Below are 21,826 nucleotides of genomic sequence, written 5' to 3'. Positions count from 1 at the left end.
TTGTTCCTATTTGATTTAAAAGAAGAGGATTTGCCAAAGGATGGGGTAGGGTTAAATTAAAAACATTTTAAGATATGTTTCTTATAAGGAGCATACTTACTGTTTTGGCTTTGAGTGTATTCTGATGAAATATAGATTCCAAATTCTCCTTGGCTCTCACCCTTCTGTCTAGTGCTCTGCTCGATATTTGGGGCAGTAATTCTATACATGCCCTGTAAATATCTGTCCTGATGATCAGGATGTCCAAGCTCTGAATCCAGCTGCTGCCACCAAGAGAACGGCTCCTTTTTGGAGCCATTACACACAGATCATCACTCAAATCAATAGTTTCTTTAGAAAACTAGCAACATTCTGGTCTGTCAATTGAGAAAAGAAAATGAAATTCAATTACTTAGTAAGGAAAATTGGATATACAGGAGGCTGGGCCAAAGGGAGATTTATACTTAGACATTCCATTTTTTTCCCTGCCTCCTTCCTTTCACACAGATTATTTCCCTTCTTTTAACACACAAAGTGCTTTTTATATGCCAAATGCCAAAATGTAAGCTCCCTGAGGGCAGGAAGTTCTTCTTTTGGTTCACTCTTAGAACATCCGGTGCCCAGGCATGTAGTAGCCTGGCAAAAAAACTGGCCCCAAATAAGAGCCAAATTAAGTCAAGCATTTATTAACTACTATGGGAGAGAAGGAAGAAAGGAAGGAAGGAAGGAAACTGTGTTACGTCCTGGGGCCCTGGAAGCTTAGTGCATGTATTTTTTATTTTGATTGGAAAAAATGAGTTACTTACCTAGAGGCGATGCTTCTAAATTTTTCCATCAAAGAATCTTTAATGAAAGTAAAGAAAATTCTGAGGCTTCCACTTTACGTGGTTTGAATTGTACATATCAGTGTTTGTTCCAAGATTATGCTAGACTGTCAACTCATTGCTCTTTGTAAAACGTCCTCTGCAGTGCAGGTAGACCAGAAACCACACTTCCCACAAACTCCTTCTGTCTCTGGTTCTAAGTTAGAGCTGATCAGTAACAGCCATTTCCATGAAATTTGGAAGGCACAGAAAAGGAGAGGCCATCTTTCCTGAGAGGCTAGCAGGCAGCAGACATGGGTTTCACAGCAGTTCCAAGATCTCTTGCAAGGCACTGGCTTTGGAGCTATTAACAGCTAAAAGCTGGGGACAGCTCCCTGAGACACAATGTCAGTGCCGCATGCCAAGACAGCACAGGCTTCTGGATGTTCTCGAGTCACAGCAGTCCCTGGGCCAGCTCCTGAGATCTACCTACTTTGCAGCTGCAGACACCGCCCTCGCCTATCTTTTTGATGTCTAATTCCGTATGTTAAAACACTTTACACTTGTAATCCATCAAGTGGTTTCTGTTTTTCTAACTGAATTGTTAAAATATTCAAAATTAACATTAAAAAGAAAAGTTTCCCACCTATCTTGTGACCTTCAGTGAATGCAATGCTGCTTCTTCCAATTCACTGACTTTGGAAAATGTGCATGTCTGACAACCAGGTAATTTCTTTCCTATCTCTCATGTCAGAGTATTTTGAGGACACAAATTCCTAAATACTCAGAAAAACTGGTTTTATCTTAATTGATTTATAAATTATGTTAGGGTACTTGTTAAACAGAGAGTTTTGTCAAAAGAAGCAGTACACTGTGACACTTTCAGGCTCCAATTGGCTTATAATTTGGTAAGTGATTTCTTTGCTGACAAGTCAAACTGTTCAAATGTTATGGAGAACTGAAAAGGTCTGGGATTCACAGGTTCATTTTTTGTTTTAACTGAATCATGAAACTACACACCTTTTTTTTTTTTCCAGGAAAGACAGATGATGTTATTTACCACAAATAAATTTTTATCATATTTAAATGAATTTGAAAATATCATTCAACTCAAATCCCTCAGTCAACTTACTTCAGCCCATAATAAAACTTTATATTGCAGAAAACCAGCCATGTGAAAGAAATAAATTCAGTTCTGACTTTCAAAAAAAAAATGCTAAATAAGTTACTTTTGTGAACCTTAGCTATTAAGGTGGACAATGACTTTATTTTCTTTATATTAGTTTTATATTTTATTATAACATTCATTTTTCTACATGAAGACAGAAATAAAAATTATACCAACCACATAAGCTATTTTCTACTTTCCTTGCTAAATCACAGACGTATTTCATGGAAAGAGGGGCCTTTAAAGGCACTTATTTATCATTGCAGGTTTGTCTACAAAATTGATATTCAAAACCACAACTTTTCTGTGTACAAAATTTTACAATTTTTAACAAAAGCAGTGAAGACACCAAACAACCTAGTGGCGACCTCCTCAAAGTGCAGTGTCCTTGGTCACCGATGCAGATGCTACTGGGGCAGCCAGCGTGCTCAGAGGGTCCAACTCCAGACACTGCATCCATGGCTGTCCTAGACTCAGCTTCATCTGTGCCCATATCTGTACTTTTAAAAGAGATGGTCCCATGCCTACTAAAAAACAAGCTACTCTATATCAATATGACATCACTCTTTTACCATCAATCATATTGCAAGACCATACTATTTAATGACCAATACCACAGCCAAATACTTAATGCCATATTGTTGTTATTCAATTTACCTGGCTGGTTAATGTCAATCTGTGTTTGAGTATTTCTTTAGAGCACACAAAAACAAATGTATAGTCACTTGATGAGGAAATTCTTCATTTTGACTCAAATGGATTCACCATGCTGTCAGTTACGAAAACAACCCTAATTTATTCTCCACAGGGCAACCTTCACTTTTCACAGCAATTCTAAAACTGACCTACAGAAAAATGTCAATATATATATATATTTTTAAATTTGGCTACTATACTATGTTTTTTATTTAATTTTTTCTAATCAAGACTACTCTTATGTTCCAAATATTTTACGGGAAGTTTTTCCCTCAAAATTAATGTTTCTTAAAAGAACTGAAACCACTAACATTCTTGCCTAAACCACTGATAAGTGCGCCAGTTAAAATAATAATTTAAAATAATAATTTATAATTACACTTCAAATAAAGGTACTAAAATCATGCCCCCCAAATTTTTAAGCACTTTTGATGTTACTGAATACTCAATGTGAAATGAATAGAAGTAAATTTATTAGGTATAGCAAAAAAACTGAACTGATTGTGGAAGCCATGGGGATGGGACTTTACAACAGCAGTAAGATGTGAGTTTATCACCAGAAACCTCACATGCCTCTGTGCACTTGAGGTAAAGGCCACATTCGAGCAGGCCTGGTGGGTGGGCATGGACCTCAGAACTGGTCCTTTTGTGTGAATTCTCCTCCCTGCATTGTCCACTCTGTTCTAGAGTAGTCTGATTCTGGCCACAGGAGTCTTCAAGTTCTAATCACTCACAAAAAAGTTTTCTGTAGTCTCTTTTGTGGAAAAAAAAAATAAATGGAGTTTTTCTGATAGGCAAAGCAACTTCTACCAGTCTGACAAAGTAGGTAAAATCGGTGACACCCCAAAATAAAAACCTGGAGTGAACTGTGCTCCAGAAAGACACTGAATGGCCACAGTGCATGTGGTGGTGTCTCCAGTGCTGAGGTTTCAGGCAGCACAGCACCAAGTATCAGGTGACCACTGTGGTCCAGAGCACAGTCCTCACAAAACCAGATACTTTTAAACTCATCTTTATTTTGGTTGCAAAGATACGGTTTACTTAGCTACTTACTATTTGTTCCCATTTGAAGTCTCAGAGCTTGCCAAGTTTAAACACTGCCTTCGGTACTGAACTGCTGTACAAGAACATTAAAAAATACAAAGTATAAACTAAGGTAAGCCTCTTTACAGTATTCAGATTAGTGCATTGAAACAACATTGATTTAAAAAGGCAAGTGAGATAATTGGCAAACATCCAATTGCTTTTCTAATGCAGGATGATACAAAACAGCACAAAAGGTAAACACTCAATTGTAAGTGTCAGGTGCTCAAAAACAGTTAATTGTGGGAAAGTTCCTTTCCAAAAGTAATTCTGACACAAAAGTAGTAACCATTATTCTATAAGACATAAGGGAAGGTAAATAATGGCCCACAAAACCAGATGATGTGGTTAAGATAACTAGTTTGGTAGAATAACAAGCTGGGATCTTTAGAATCCAAACACAATAGGCATTGGTTTTTCATACTCTTCTTCTAAATTATGTTAAACACTTATAGTAACCACACTTTCCCTAGTAAACATCAGACTTAAATAAACCATATGTAAAAACAACCTATCCTTAGTATTTTTACTACGCAATCTACAGCAAAAGCTTAACAATATATACACAGGAGTATAAAATAAACTAGAAAAGTATTCACCGACTTCAGAGTAAAAAGGATCTTAAAAGAAAACCAACGACAAAAATTAAATACTTTGTGCTGTTGTGAACCAGAAAAAAAAAAAAAAACCAACCAATGAATAGACCTTATTTCAAGTTACTGAGAATATTTTCCCTGCTGAAGCAAATGAAAATTACAGATTTTTAATTGAAGTAACACAAATCTGGGTGTGTCACATTGACAGGCAGATGCAGACAGAATCCGCACAACTTTAAATTTACGAATTCCCAAAACTAAGTCAAGCAGGGTAAATAAATTATAAATGAAAGGCATGTAGAATATGGGCAAAAACTTAACAATTATTAAATTGAAGAGCATGGAAGTTATGTCAGCAGTGATAGAAAATCTTTCAGTATTAGAAAATATCAGATTTAATCCAAAGGAACCAACCCAACCCCCCAATAAAAATAACAAATTATGGGAACCATCCTTTATACAATAGCTTTAAAATAATAATAATAAAAAAAAACATGATTACAGGAATCTTCCTACATAATTTAGACAATGTAGTGCAAGAATGTGTTCCTTTATAACTTCAGTGGTTCAACCCCCATATGATGAAACCAATAATCACGACTCCAATGACCAGGATAAGAATGATGATGCACAGGGTTTTCCTGGATTTGCGCTGCAGATGCAAAAAAAAAAAAAAAAACAAAAAAACATGTTTACAGATTTAGTGAAGTATCGCTACAGCAACTAAAAATAATTTGGTTCATTTCTACAGTAAAACCAGTAGTAATGTATTGCCCTCAAATTTTTGTGTTTTTTGTTTCTCATAAATCTCTTTAATACATACGGCACTATTCTTTCAAAAAATATTCTTGAATTAATGCTACACTAAGGGAGCAATTTTTCAACTTTTGTTGGTGATTTTTCTGAGGGTGTGGCTGAGCTTAAGAAAGAAGGCACCACCAAATAAGTTACTGACTTAAGAGACTGAGGTTACCTATATATAAAAACAAAGAACCACTTAAAAGCTTAGACATTCTTTACCTTTTATTAAAGTTTTTCTTAAAAATGGGTTCTCTGAAGATATCAGCAAATATACACTGGCAACGTTTCCTCACGTACATTTCTTGTTTCCAAAATATAATGATTTTGGAATGAGTTTCCAAAATCATTCTCATTCTTTAATATTAATGGAAACTATATTCAAAATCTCAACAAATAAAAACCACAGAGCAAACAAAATCATAATGCTGTCATTGAAAACTGAATGGTTAATGATTTTGCTTCATTCTTCATTCCTCGTCCAGTTGTAGATTTCTGTATTTCTTTAACGGCATTTGCATCTCACATCAACATGCAGGAATCCTTTTTCTTACAAAGCAGAAAACTTTGTAATTTAGTTTGTGTCAAGTAGAAGTATCATGATATTTATCAAAAGATACACTTGAGTCTGAAATTACCCTGAAAACCATAAATACTTTTGAGTATTCCACATATTCACCTAATTATTCAAGTGAATACTCCTCATGCATCAAACTCAATTTCTCTTTTTGAAATCATGCGTAAGTATTTTCCCTAGACTCCACTTGGTTAAGACAAACTCACATGTGACGTACCTGTCAGTCATCACGGGTATCCCACAATGGTATATTTGTTGCCTAGGGTACTCCCCGTAGTGTGGGGTAATGAGGCCCTGTGGCAATGTGGTGATAAGCGAATTTATCACCTTCCTTATGCTTACGTTCACCCAAACATATCAAGGCTTCCAAATAGAACTACTGGAAAGCTGCCTCTTTTCTCAGCATTTGTGTTGCTTGGCCATCCTGTCTCCCTTCGGGGGCTGGGGGAATTAAGCCTGGGGGAAGCTCCCAGTGCTGGGGTATAGCTTGGGACATGTGATTTTTCTTGTAGGTTTGTGCTTCCACAGGAAGAGGTAAAGTAAAACTTGGCAATATATCCACATTCCCTCCAAATCCAAAAGCAAAATAAAATATCATGTGAACCTAGTCACTGATGGATCTGGTTCAGTTTTAGCAGTTATATGCTAACAGCTCCAGAAGACCTCTGTCATTTGCAGATTATCGCGCGCACGCGTGTTTGTGTGTGTGTGTGTGTGTGTGTGTGTTTTCAATTATTCATGAGAGATACCTAAAGTCCATGACACAGTGATACAGTGATAATAATTCCACTGAGCTGCATACCTGAATTACACACACAAAGATGATAAACAGGAGTGACTGGCAGTGAACACAATTGTTTATAACTCAGCTATCTCCATATAGCGTCATTATTTTTTACTTATCACTGAATATGCAGTAATTTGTCCAGTAAAAGACAGACTGTGAAATGAAAGGCAACTTCCAAGGTTAGTAAGAAAAGCAAAAAGCAATTGCATATGAGAAGATGACAGTATCTTCGATATTTTATCAGAAGTCAACAACGGCTGGGCATGGTGGCTCACATCTGTAATCCCAGCACTTTGGGAGATGAAGTGGGTAGATCACTTGAGCCCAGGAGTTCCAGACCAGCATGGGCAACACAGCGAAACTCCATCTCTACAAAAAACACAAAAATTAGCCAGGCTTGGTGGTACACGCCATTCGGGAGGCTGAGGCAGGGGGATGTCTTCAGCCCATGAGGCAGAGGTTGTAGTGAGGCGAGAACACACCACTGCACTCCAGGCTGGGCATCAGAGACAGACTCTGTGTCAAAAAAAATAGTTAATAAGATCAAGAAAGTGATAATTATGAATGACAGCAACACCAAATTGGAGTTTAGAAAAGGAAATCAAATGCTATCTGGTATTGAGGGGTTTCCAAAGAGCCTGGCCTTATCCATGTTGAACATCAAAAGTCTACATATTGTATGATGTAGTAATAGTTGATAGTTCTAATATTTGTATAGTACTTGACACATAATTTATATTTGACAAATGCATGTGGACTCCTTATATTAACCTGACTCAAGAAATAAATTCATTCCTGGTGAAGGGTCTGTTGAATGCAAACAGAATATATGATGAACAATGACACTCCAAGCTAATATGATTTCCACAAGACCTGCAGCGATCTCTCTAGAACAAGGAAATTTGCCCCTTTTGTCCAGAGTACAACTGACAAAAAGAAAGAAAAAGTAAAAGGGAGGAGTGAGAAACGAAAGGAGGAGCCTATCAAAAAGAGGTTTTTGGGTAGAAATGTCACAATGACATCAGAGATCCCCGGCCATCAGAAAACCCTGGAATTGTCTCTGCAGCCCAAACACTAAACTTTCTCTTCCTGTGGGCCAAGAACTCTGGTTCAACCCTAAGAACACAGGCTAAAATCAGTTCTAAATTGACTGGTACTGTTTAAACAGACTTCTCTTCCATGGGATTTTAAATTTTAACATCTTCAGCCACTTTAAACCTCATCTCTCTTACCCTACCCCATCCCCCCACCCACACGCATACGTGGACAGGCTAAGTTTTAAGAAAATTGATCACAGGTAAATTACCTGATAATCTGCTGCCCTTGACAGTTGTTGATTTGCCTGCTGAACGTGCACCTCTGCATTTTCCACATTGGCTTCTATGCTATCTGTAAATAAAACACACACACACACACACACACACACACACACACACACACACACACATGTTAAATACATATTGGTGCTCCAATAATAAATCACCAGATTTCATTCAAGGTATGATTAAATATGGTCATTATTCAAAGGTTAATAGTAGTATATCGTAAAGTTGAATTTTTTTAAGCTGGCTGTAAGAATTATAGTATACATCTATACTATCTTTCAGGCAATCCAAACTATTTACAAACATTTGTAGAACAGAGCCTTGATCATCTTCATTACAGAGCAACTGTGGTTCTACCTGGCAAACCCTGAAAAGTATGGTCACCCTGACATTATCAAATCAGTGTCAGCACAAGGGATGTCTCAGTCTCAAAATCCACAACTTGTTCTATCTCAAGATCAATGCACAAGAGATCAACCCTCTTCTTTCTACCGCTGCAGATTTTATTCATCACGATAAAAACTGGTACCTTTGACTTTTCAAAGAATAATACTCTGAATATATTCTTTGAAAAGAATAATATTCTTTGAGTATATACTTTAAAAAGAATAATATTCTTTGAAAAGTCAGAGGTACTAGTTTTTATCGTGATGAATAAAACAGAGGGAAACAAACAGAAAAACTCAAATGCTAAAACTTGATCCCTTAGTCATCATGTTAATCCTTAATGTTTCTCAATTTTTTTTCCCGCTTTGTCTTTGTAAATGCAATGTACTTTAAGGTATTAGAGCATAATACCTACACTCTACTTAGTTTGTATTCTATAATGGCCGACTGAATAGCAAGCATGTGACAATGTTTATTTAGGGTAAATACAAAGTGCTGAAAACCATTTACTCTGTGGTCATCAACATACTTCTGTGCTGAAATCTGGCCCTCACTGAGGGCCCATGCAGTCTTCTTAAATGGTGGCAGTTGAAATGGGCGTCATTTGGAAGCACAGGACCCTTGTCGCTTCCTATCTACCAACTCTCAGCTTTAAGGCTCATACTGTCAAACTCAGCCAACCCTCCCTGTTGCAGACATGTATAAATCGTATGGCCTTTTCTTCTCATTCCTTTAATATTTTAGCCTCTGACTCACTGATGCTCTCTCTAATACTTCTCTTATTACACAAACTGGTGACTTCAAGATCCAACTGCTGACCCTTCTAACACCCTGGCCTCTCAGTTCACTGACCATACTTTTTCCAAAGACTGATACCTTTCCTCACCCACCCATTTCCATGGTCACATCCCAAACCCTTGACATTTACTCATAACTGTAGTTGTTCCATAATCTCAATTTCGAGGATCTCACTATCTGATCACCTCCTTTCATTTCTAGAGCTCACTCCTTCTAATGCCCTGGCTCCAATAATTTTCAACTTTCATTGATCCTACCACTTTTTCACTGTCTCTCATATATGGCACGTCCTCACTTCCCTCCTTACCTAGCCTTAGAGTCCCTGGACAATCACTCAGCCTCAGCTTGCACTCATCCTCAGCTCCCTCGCCCCTCTACTTTAGTCATATGACAAACTCCACCCAGTACCCATGCAGCTGATTATGGGTGTAAAAAGGATGAACCAAGTTTTACTTTAATGTCACGACTGCCAAGCAGGTTTATTTCATTTCCTTAACACCTGGAAGACTATGTCATACTTTCTCTTCTCTCCTCAAGCTTCTGAGGCCTCCTTGGGCATCATCATTCTCAGCCCGTGACCTTGATTTCCAGCCCTTTGAGACAACAGGAACCATCAGAAGACATTTCCACACGTTTTCATGACCCTGTCTATATGCATTACCTGTGTGCCCTGATGACTCCCTTGTTGTCAAGAATATCATTCCATTTGTGCACTTTATCACATTCCCTATCACTTAACTCAAAAACCTCAGAGCAGCAAACTTCCTCTTTCTCTGACTTATCGTCAATATTTCTTTCCCTTGTAGACCATCTCCATCAATCCCACAGCTGCCACCTTAAAAACTCGTTTATTCTACATCCATTTTTGCAGCTATGACTGCATTCTCTTTCACTTTCCCTCTTTACTCTTCAAAAGTCATCTATACTTGGTATCCACCACTGTTCTCATCCCATCCTCTCTTGAGCCTACTTTTATCATGCTTTCACCTATACCATTTCACCAACACAGCTCTTACTGAAGTCACCTGTGCCCTACACATTGTTAAATCCAGTGGTCAAATCCTAATCTTCATTTTACTTGACCTAACAACAGCATTTGAAACCGCTGACCATCCAATGTTCTTGAAGCACTTTTTCACTTCCCTTCTAGGACAATTCACTCATTTGGATTTCCTCCACATCACTGGCTGTTCTTTAGTCTTTTGTATTTGTTTTTCTTCAACTGTCTGGGCTCTTAATCAGAGGTTAAGAAACTTTTTCTGCAAAGAGCCAGAGAATGAATAAGCTTTGTGAGTTGCATGATCTGTTACAAGTATTCAACTATGTCTTCACTGTGCAAAAGCAACCATAGACAATATATAAATGAATAAATGTAGTTTGAAGACACTGTTCTAAACATTTAGAGGATCCAGGGCTAAGTCCTAAGACCCCTTCTATTCTCTATCCAGACTTAATTCCTGGATTATCTCTCCTAATCTTGTGGTGTTAAATGCTATGTGTACACAGATAACTCCTACGTTTAGATTCCTTGCCTAGCCTTCTCCGCTGAACTCCATGTTCACTTTACTAATGTCCAGAAGACCTTCACTTGGCATAAAGGGGACCCTCAAACTTAACATATTCAAAAATTATTGATTTATACCCATCTAAGCCTGCTCCACTAACAGATTTCCCATCTCAGAAAACAGTAGCTCCACCATCATAGTCGGCCAAGCTAAAATGTTAGCATCGCCCTTAAATTAACTCGTTCTTTCAAACCCATACCCAGCCAGTCAGTAAATCTTTTCAACTCTCCACTTAAAAAATACCTGAAATCCATTAACTTTTCACCATCCCTCTAGTTCCCTCTTGATCCAAGCCAACAAGATTGCTCATCTGGATGACTGCAGTAGCCTTTTAGGTGGTCTCCTTGCTTTTGGTCTTTTCTCAGCAGCCAAGTGAGTTTTTTGAAACCTAAGCAGGGTTATAATACTCCTCTGCTCAAATCCTCCTTGGCATCTCATTCATTTAAAAATTAAAGTCCTTACACTGGCTCAGGCTCCTACATGACATCATCCCCTGCCCTTGGACACGATCTCCATCTCCTTCTTGCTCATTAAAATGTCAGGTATGCTTCTGCCTCAAGGCCTTTGTACTCGCTGTTCTCTCTGCCTGGAACACCTTCTCTGACTTGCTCCCTGACATTCGCCAAGGCTTCACTAAAATGTCACCTATCAGTAGGGCCATGCCTGACTACCCAGTGTCAAGCGGCAACACTTTCCGCACCTAGCAGTCCCATCCCTCTACCCTGGCCTCATTGTCCCCGTAACACTGATCACTATTCACTTGCTTTTCTCTCCTGTTTAAAAAATTATCTTTCCTCACATTCTAAGATCAATTGAGATACGGTACTTTATCTGTTATTTGATTTCGGCTGAATCCCCAGTAGCTGCAAAACATATTTTGATGATGAATAAATTGGTTTTTGAAATTTTACCCTGTGATGTACTGGGGATACGGGGAGGGAGGGGGCAAGAATGGATAAAAAATAGTTACACTGAAGTAGAAGTGCGAATATTTCCGGTGGACCAAATTCAGAAAACATACTAAAAGCATCTTTAGACATATCAATAGATAGCTCCAGATTTCAAGATTGTCAGAATCCTGATGAATGCTATCGACTACACCCTAATTGAAAGCTATTACATTCAATACTTAAGGGAGTCTTAAGTAAAAAAAAAAATCACTTCTAAAAAGAACTCCTAACTTCTATGTAATACTACTAAATTCAGCTACCAAAAAGCTATTAAAATGAATGATTAGGCAAATGGCTACCTATTCCCTATAACCTAAAAGACAAGACAATTAAATACACCATGAGTTTCCCCAAAAGTGCTTAGCATGATGACAGTTAAAATAGATTAAGACTAAAATCAGAGACCCTGGAAATAAGCTCGAATAATGTTTCATGATGCCTTCCATGGTTTTGGCAGCAGTAGACCCTGATTAAATTTGGGCTTTTGAACTAAATTAAGCTGATTATTTCAACCAGCAGGAGTCAAAAATGTGATCTGTTTTCGATAATGCCAAGGGTGATACTTAGTGTGTTTTATAGACCATGCTTCTGGTTCCAGGGAAACCAAAAGAGGTACAGAAAGCGGTTACTCTTGTGTGAGAGAGATACCGTAGGTAAAATGCCTATAGGTTGCTCTCACCTCTAAAATCTAAGTCAGCAGGTCTTACCTATTACATCTCCTTGTTCATGAATCATCATTCCCAAATCTTTAAATATTTCATTAATATCCATAATATCAGCCTAAGAGAAGAAGGAATATATTATTATAATCAGAAATTCAGTCCCCATTCCTCCAAAGAAGAAAAATTTAAAAAACCCAAACCCCTACCCACACATGGGTGAGCATACATCTATAATATAAAAATATAATACATAAACTTTGGAAAGATCAGGAAAATATTTGACAATAAGGAATCCTAATTAAGAAGACTTTGAACAACAGCCACCAGTTCTCTAAAATAAGTTTGTGGCATTAAAAATACCAAGTGAGTGAGGCAGAATAGAAATGAAGGCTCTATAATAGAGAAGAGCCATGGATTACTGAGTTCATTTCATACAATCTGATAGTTTTGATATCACCAGCAGTATCTACTTACAAGAGTATAAGATATTCTTACCATGTATTTCTAGTAAAAATTTACACATCAATTTGACAATCTAAAATAATAAAACATTAGGTGTAAATTTGAAGTCTCATAATAATTTGAACATGTAATGGATTAGTGATATGTCACTACTGGATAACGAAGTTATAAATTTAGTAAGTAAAGAAAATACAAATTTACTTTTCTTCAATGACACTATTAACTACTTCACAGAGTTTTTGTAAGGACTAAATGAGATAATTAACATAAAGAATTCATCCCATAGTGCCTGGCATATGGAAGGTCTTCAATAAATTGTAGCCATTGTTAGCTATTATTACTCTTTGTTCTAGGAATTAAGGAGGTTCCATAAGAACTATGACTTAATACATTCTTTAGATCTCTTTGATGTCATAAACATAGTAAAGAGAAATAAAATACTTTGCAGGCCTTATAAAATGTCTTACTCATGCAGGTACAATGTGCATCATGTGCCCTGGGAAGACATCCAGACTCTCTGGACAGACATTTATCTCTACACTGGTATTTTCTCAGTACTAAGGTGGTCCATAGATGATTTAATAGCATAAAAAGAAAAAAGCTGCAACAGGAAGGAGTAGGTTCCCTCATCTTAGACAAACAATAAGAACAATATTTTTTTTTTTAAGGAATGATTCTAACTTATACATTACAAATGCTACCAAATTGATACATTAATTTTCTTTCTCTAGGTCAGGCCTGGTGGCTCACACCTATAATCCCAGCACTTTAGGAGTTCAAGACAGGCAGATCAATTGAGACTACGAGTTTGACAGCAGCCTGGCCAACATGGTGAAACCCTGTCTCTATTAAAAGTACAAAAAATTAGTCAGGCAGGTGGCACGTGCCTGTAATACCAGCTCCTCGGGAAACTGAGGCATGAAAATTGCTTGAATCTGGGAGGCAGAGGTTGCAGTGAGCTGAGATCGTGCCACTGCACTCCAGGCTGGGCCACAGAGGGAGCTGCCTTAAAAAAAAAAAATTTCTTTCTCATGCCTTCTCTCAGCATCATCCAAGTATCTTGACAACAAACTCACTAAGAACAGAGCAGCCGCCCAAGGCTACAATGTGAGGCTTACTTCAAGTTGCCTGATAGAAGACTCTCTTTCATGAATAAGGCGGAGGTCATCTTCTGTAATTTCTTCATCCTGCACCTGCACTTGAGGTTGAGTTTGGCTAACAGAAAAAAATGAATGTGGAAAAAAACAAAGATTGGTATTCAAAACAATGAGACTCATTTCCTACTTAAGATATATTCATTAAATAGGAGATTTTATTTTTCAAAGTTACAGAACTTCTCACTTAAAAAATTCTAAGACCATAACAGATATATTAATCAAATTTTACTCATTTTTCATTTCACTTACATCATTTTATCTAATATGAGTTTAATGTTATTACTTAATTATTGGAAGCTATATTTGGCAACTTGGTATTTCTTCTCAGCTGACTTAAACCTCATATAAGGGAATGTCTATATTAATAATTAAGTTCATAAATATTTATTTGGAAAATTTTATATATAATAAATACTTTATAATTACTGAACTTTTTTTTTCAAACTTACTCTCTATTTTCAATGTATAAACAACTTAAGGTATTTATGATATAATATACTGAAAGTTTTATTCTGTTCCAGGGACCTTAATGTGTAAACTTTGAAAAATTACCTTTTGATCTGTAAAATATTTTGTATTTCTTACCTTTCCCAGGATACAAGATTCCTTTCTTTTGAGCTGTCCTCAGGAAAACCACCCTGAATAATTTAGTAACAGGATGGAATGAGAAGGGGCAAAGAGAGCAAAAATAAGAAAAAATAAACAACACTCATATTTTCCCTTATAATAATCTAAACTGATTTACATATACGTGTGTGTGTGTGTGTGGAGAGAAAGAGAGAGAAAAAAAGACATTCTTGTTCTAATTTTTCAGGTCAACTGCTTCAAGTAATAATATAATTATAAGTAATTTTAAATTCTAAGTAGACAAGAAAGGAATTCACCAAATATTCTCAAGGGCCAAATAAGTATTACTTGGTTAAAGCTTAATGTAGTCTTGGAATCCATATGTTAAGGAATAAGAAAACGACTCATGATAGTTTATAAGGGAATTTAAAATTAGATTAATTCAAAATTCTACTGAAAAGTTTCCTTTCATTTATTTTCTCCAGGCTCATGTTCATTTTCAATATTCATACAACATACTTGCACCATTCATCTTTGTCATCTTGGTGTAATCCAGGAGGAAAGTGCTTTCTATATTAGCATGTACACAAGCAGAAAGCCTCGGTGCCAAGACAATATGAGAATACTAATCAGGATTTGATCCCTAATCTTTTCTGACAAAATATGTCTCTAAATTTTTACATAATCTATAATCTTCTGTAAAATGACACAGAAAAAATAACCACAGTAATACATAATTATCATCCTTCTCTAAAAATGGAGCAGAAAAGCATAAAAATAAATATTCAAGTGCTGATTTCCAAGATATTCACAGCTCTTACATGACTTAAAAAGTTATGCTACTACAGACTTTTATGGCCCCCTTAGAAAGTAACCATGTTTATTTCTAGACTGTCTCTAAATACTTACAGACACTCTGGAACTGGCTCTTACTCGAGCAACAAACTCTTTCTCTCGCTCAGCAGCCTGCCTCTGGACCTTCTGGAAGTTTGTCAGTGATGTTGTGAACTCTGCCACTAAGCGATCTTTCTGTATTTTCCTTTGACGCTAGACGTAAGAGAAAAAAAAAAAAAAAGCCAACTAGAATCAAGCTGTGAAGTTCAACAGAATTTGGTAGTTGTTTTGGCATTAGTTGGTTCTTTATTTAATCCCGTAAGTTTTCACTTACTCCCCAGTTACAGGGCCTTACGGATTAACTCTCAATAACATTCTGACAGTATGTCAAACACTGCACGTATTTAACTTGAGGCAAAAGACCCACTGTGCTGGATTTCTCACCTCAAGTTTTCATGCTGCTAAACACTAGCTCATGATTTTGAGGCTATTTTAAAGCAATTCCTTTTTCAGCAAATAAAGCCTTATGCTTTTAGCTAAGTAATAACTTCCATTGAATAAGCAGGAAAATAAATATGTTCCCCCAGGACACCTCACATGTCGAATGAGTCTGCACGTTGCATGCGGTCAGACCCAGGAGGCCAGGAAATAATAACTCAGGAAGCATTTTCTGAGAACTTACTTAATTACGGGTCAGGGCAAATGCATGGAAATAATTTTTGCTTTATTGAACCACAGGATACTACCTGAGCAATTAAATATAGTTTTGTGTTCTGTGAACTAATCTCAAGCAGAATTATTTTTGATTTCCTTTTTAGCATAAGAGTTCAAAGATCCTACAATGCATGTGATTTTTTTTTTTTCCAATTCGATACATCAACAATGTGTCTTAAAAGCTTGATATCTTACCTGTTCACTGGGGGTGGTGGGCAGAGATCCAAACTCTTTAATGTACTTGTCTGTTTCTTTGGCAAGCTGGTTAGTATATTGCTGCTTCTGCTGCCTGAAGTGAGAAAACACACATTAGCCAAAGGACACTTCTTTAAGCTGCAACTCTGCCATTTAAATCAACACTGACAAACAGTTGTATAAAAATTGCCTTTGCATAAACCGGCTCTACACTTTGTAAAAAAAAAAAATTTCATATCTATTCTTTGATAAATATTGAGCAAATATTACATGTCAGGTTCTTCACTCACACAGGGTAGCTGAGCTTAGAGAAATAAGTATCAGTGGCCATTTAGAAACAGATGACTCAAGTCAGAGGGAACTTGAAAAATAGACTGTTGGATGTCTGATCCTTTTTGTTTGAGATATTGGGGATGTGGGAGCCTTTTATCCACATCTCATACCTGGAAGGTCAGGTGAGCAAGAAAAGATTTGTTGCCTTAGACTTTGCCCCGCTTCCAGATCTTAGTTATACCTCGCCTCTCCTATTTCTCTATGTGAACATGTATATGCCATAGATACTTAAAAAAAAAAAAAAAAAAAGGCTCAGACATGCTGGCTCATGCCTGTCACCCCAACACTGTGAGAGGCTGAGTTGGGCAGATCATTGTAGGCCAGGAGTTCGAGACCAGCCTGGCCAACATGGCGAAACTCCATCTCTACCAAAAACAACAAAAATTAGCCAGGTACAGTAGTGCACACCTTTAATCCCAGCTATTTAGGAGGCTGAGGCAGGAGAATCACTTGAACATGGGAGGCGGAGGTTGCACTGAGCCAAGATCACACCACTGCACTTCAGCCTGAGCAAGAGAGGGAAACTCTGTCTCAAATAAACAAATAAACAAAAAAACAAAAAGGAAAGAGGCAATATTGGTACAAGTTTACTATTATTTAAGTTTGCGGTGGAAAAAATAATAGCATTTCCTTGTAAAGGGAAAGAACACAATAAATAAAAGAAGTAAATTACAGTCATCCCTCAGTATCTGCAGGGGATTGGTTCCAGGCCCCTGTGGATACCAAAATCCATTGATGCTCAAGTCCCTGATATAAAAAAGGTATAACACTGGCATATAATCTATGCACATCCTCCCATGTACTTTAAATCATCTCTAGGTGATTTATAAATACCCAATACAATGTAAATGCTATATAAATAGTTGCCAAATTTTATAGTTTGGTTTTTACTGTTTTCTTATTACTGTATTGTTATTTTTTCTTAAATATTTTTGACCTGCATTTGGTTGAATCTGAGGATATATAATCTATGAATACAGAATGCTGAGTACATATGCATATTTTATCTAGTTAGCTTATAAAGTTAAAAGATTTGCAGTTTAAAAACATGACGCTAAAAAAAAGCTCATATTAATTGTGACGTTTTACAAATTACAACATCAGTACCTTTCATATATATGATCTCATTTAAAATATGGACTAGTCACACTCAGGGTCCTTTAAAATAATGAAATACTGTATAAGAATATGCTTAGGAATAGACATCTGTATTTGACTGACAAAGGGTAAGTAAAACCTATTTCTATCTCTATTTACCAAATACCCTATCTTTAATGCATTTTTGTAAATCTTTGGAAATCATAATATAGTTAACATTTTAAGAGGAAGATCTTAGGCTGGACGTAGTGGCTTACAGCATTTTGGGAGGTTGAGGCAGGTGGATTGTCTGAGCCCAGGAATTGAAGACCAGTCTGGGCAACACGGCAAAACACTATCTCTACAAAAAATACAAAAATTAGCCATGCATAGTGGGTGCGCCTGTATTCCCAGCTACTCAGGAGGCTGAGGTGGGTAGATCAATTGAGCCTGGGAGGTCCAGGCTACAGTGAGCCATGATCATGTCACTGTACTCCAGCCTGAGTGATAGCATGAGATCCTGTCTCAAATAAAATAAAAATAAAAACCCTTAATGATCACAGATACATATTCAGAATCTTCACTATTAACTCTATCAAAATATTAGAACTATTATGAATTATGTACTTCCATTTTAATTTAGTTTAATGAATTGTAGTTTATTATTTAGATTTGGAACATTTTTACCGTTCTGACACTTATCCACTGTGGAAAAATAAAATATAAATTAGAGATAACTGTAAGTTCTTCAAATTGTAGTTCATAAAAACAGGAATTCCTATTACCTATCTTTTAAGATCCTCTGCAATTTTCCCTCTATAGCTAACGTTGTTTAGAAGGCATCATTTATTAGATATCTGTGACTTGAAATTTATAGCTGTAACAGCACTGAAACAAAATTTAAGAGTTAAGTTCTAAATGACATTGGGTAACTCATTAAACCACCTAAGAGAAATAAACAAAATGAAAACAGTTATTTTGGTCTATCTCTCTCACTCCTATTTTGTAAGGTTTAAATGAGAAAATATGTAAAAAATACTCTGTAAAATCCATAATATAACACAGAAAAAATATTATTGCTATGACTGCCAGTCTGCTAACAGCAAATTAATTTACTGGAATATCTACTACATAATTCATAACTTTTTTTTAAACAGAAGCTAATGATCTCTGAAATTCAAGGATGTAGGTATAAACTTATGGAAAGACAGCTCATATAGCTGGATATGTATTGGATCTAACCAAATAAAACTCTGGTGACTGCAGCGATTGTTAGCTATGGAAAGTAAGTCACATAAATTGAGATACTAGAGTATAAGTTTTCAACAGCTGTCAAAAACAACCTACCTAAAAACTATAAGAATTGCAACTAAAGAAATTCTGCTTTGATAGGGTAAGCCAGATCTTTAAAATAAAAACACCTGCCTACTCCGGACAGGGAAAAATCCACACAAAAGCTTGGTACAAATGTATGGATAAGGTCGCAGAAAAACTCCATTGTTCTTCCATTTCTTCCTCCAATAAGCGTAACACTACATACTGTAAAAGCAACATAATAATAGCAATAAAGCTTTTCTTTCTCTTTTATTTAACTAGATACTTACAGCTGTTGCCTCAATTCAGGTGAATCTTGAGGTGTTCCAAGTTGATTCAGAGTTCTTTGTATTTCCACAGCTATTAAAATAGAAAATTCGTGTATTAACTGTTACAAAAGTTAGGGCAACAGAAACAATAAGTTAAAAATTAATATGTACAAGCAATTGAGCAATTGAAAAGAGACAGAAAAACTAAAAGTAAAAAATATTTACTGGGAAAAAGAATAAATGGTTTATTTAAATCTAATTAGTAACAAAAATGAATTAACTTTCAAGAGGAAATTGTGTGGGAATATTAACTTGTGAAACTGCACTTATGACCCAAAAATACTATCTTCACCCTTATCTCATCAGGATATTAAGTAAATACAATGGCACATAGACTTTCATTTAACACTACTGGCATAAAAATTGTGAGGAAAATAAGTAACAATTACATTTCACTAGAATATGACGTAAATAAATTACAGTTAATAAATGAGAAAGGAATAATATAATTAGAAAAAACCACTTTCAATTATCCATATAACCACTGATTTCAGTAAAGATCATCAAAGGATGCCAAAATCATAGGACATTCGTACAACTTAAATTACCACCACACAGATGACATTAATTATAAAAGATATAACTGTATTATAGATAAATCTCTTGTCTGAACACAAGTGACCAAATTTAGCACTGAGAATAGAAAAAAACGATATTATGAACCTCGTGACATGCTGCAGTGAGAAAGTCACAATATGACCTATGGCTTTTTTTCTTGCCTAAATGTTTAACCTGAATCTAATCACAAAAAGAAATTATACCAGTCTAGACTGTGGAACAATCTACAAGATAACTTGCGTGGACATATTTTAAAAGTCAATGTCACAAAACAGAAAAAAAATTTGACAAAGACAGGGGAGCTTTCTAAATTAAAGAATTAAAATACCCAAAAGACATTGTACGATTTTTGACTGGATTCTGAATCAGGAAGAAGCAAGCACTATAAAAAAAAAACCATAGGGACAATAGGAGAAACTTGAAAAGTAAAAAACGTATTAAACAAAAGTTGAAAAATGCCCACAACTGGTCAATCCAGGTGAAAGGTTCATCATACTATACTTTTATATATATTTTGTGAGGTTTAGAATACTTAAAGATTTTAAAATAAAAAGTCCAGAGCTTAAAAGTTATGTTCAACTCACAATCTAGAAGTCTTTGACTACTGCAGTTTTTTAAAAAAGGCTCTACACAGAAGGGGAAGGCCTATAGTTGTACGTGTATAAGGACATAAATAAAATGTCAAGGTACATAAATAAAACATCAAGTAGAAATAAGGTGAAAAATCAAAAGAACTCTTAACACTCGAATCCCCCCATTCTTTTTATGTAAATGAGTGGATTATTTATATAGCTTAAATGCTTTTAAAAATATTCATTATTTACATACTCAAGGGAATGATAAAGTATTACAAAATGCAGGATAAGTTTCGGTCATTGGGAATGATGTAATAAATACTGCTTTTAAGTCAAAGCTGAAAAACGAAGACCAGAGAGGAGTCAAAGCATATAGCAACTCTTCCCATTTGGCTAATTTAATAGGAATTTATTTTTGCTTTGTGGAGGTTGATTTTTCCTTTCATAAGAAGGAGAAATTTTGTTTGCTGTGTTTAACTTATAGCTGCTTGTGATCAGTTATATATTCTCTCTCAACAGATTTTCTTGAACTGCCTTATAGGTATCTGTCTTTTTAAGCGTATTGATAATACAAACTGTAGTATGGGCATCGACAGACTTGTGGCAGGTATTTATCTCAACTCTAAAGGGTTGTTTTTTAGAAAAAAAAAATCACAGCAACTGAAAACAAATAAATTATTTAACAAATGACACCAGGAAAACTGACTAACCATTTGGGCGTGGGAGAAAGAACCCTACCTCAAAACACATAGCAAAATACATTTTTAATAAATCATTAATTTAAATATTAAAACTGAAAATATTAAACTGCTATAAGAAATATGTTTTTATTATATGATCTTATATATGATCTTAGAGTAAGAGACATAAAATATTAGCTAAGCATGATACAAAACTAAAATCCACTAGAAAATACTGACAAATTTAACTACATAAAAGAACTTTGCTAAATGTTATATGAAAATGTGTACATATATCATAGTTATCTATGTAAGTGTGTGTTTATGTATACATGGGAGATAGTAAGTACAGGATATGATGAGGAAAGAGATTAAACTACAATGGTACTTTTCTTGGTAATTAGAAAAACAGCCCAATAAAAAAGAGACAAAGATGATAATCTTGCAATTTACAAAAGGCAAATACATATATAACAAAATTTCAACTTCACTGATAATTAAACTTTCACATTTCTGGTTGGTAAAAATTATGAAAAGTAGTTGAGAATATAGTTACAATCAAAGACTTTAAAAACAAAATGTACAGACTACATAATACATAAGAAAGAGGGAGCAATAATCAATGATAACTAAAAATAATTCAAAAAACATCAGATAATCCAGTAGAAAAATACGCCAAGATACGTGTACACGTAAGTAACAAATCTGCATGTTCTGCACATGTATCCCAGAACTTAAAGTATAATTTAAAAAAAAGAAAAATGGACCAAGAATCGGAACTTTAATAATATTCATGAATAAACTGAATAGCAAAAACAGGACTGAAATGCATATCAATCTTGCAAGGTATAAACAAG

General features: G+C 35.7%; 1 protein-coding gene across 2 annotated transcripts in view; it reads right to left on the bottom strand.

The window, feature by feature from the left end:
* Window positions 1-2,019: 2,019 nt before the first annotated feature.
* Window positions 2,020-21,826, bottom strand: part of STX7 (syntaxin 7) — a 54,395-nt gene continuing 34,588 nt past the window's right edge. The window contains exons 3-10 of one of the 2 annotated variants that reach the window (XM_032274755.1): window positions 19,118-19,187; window positions 16,104-16,197; window positions 15,270-15,407; window positions 14,379-14,431; window positions 13,755-13,851; window positions 12,220-12,292; window positions 7,794-7,876; window positions 2,020-4,977 (exon numbers count right to left, since the gene is read on the bottom strand). In XM_032274755.1, coding sequence (XP_032130646.1) covers window positions 4,885-4,977; window positions 7,794-7,876; window positions 12,220-12,292; window positions 13,755-13,851; window positions 14,379-14,431; window positions 15,270-15,407; window positions 16,104-16,197; window positions 19,118-19,187 — 701 coding nt within the window. In that variant the 3' untranslated portion in view covers window positions 2,020-4,884. Of the gene's footprint in view, window positions 4,978-4,998; window positions 5,673-7,793; window positions 7,877-12,219; window positions 12,293-13,754; window positions 13,852-14,378; window positions 14,432-15,269; window positions 15,408-16,103; window positions 16,198-19,117; window positions 19,188-21,826 lie in introns of those variants that run through there. The other variant, XM_032274757.1, reaches the window with a different exon arrangement.

Source organism: Sapajus apella, unplaced genomic scaffold (assembly GCF_009761245.1).
Source record: "Sapajus apella isolate SASKATOON/1434 unplaced genomic scaffold, GSC_monkey_1.0 scaffold6, whole genome shotgun sequence".
Classification (NCBI taxonomy): domain Eukaryota; kingdom Metazoa; phylum Chordata; class Mammalia; order Primates; family Cebidae; genus Sapajus; species Sapajus apella.
The sequence above is the reverse complement of the archived record's forward strand: the minus strand, read 5'-3'. Positions and strand labels throughout refer to the sequence as shown.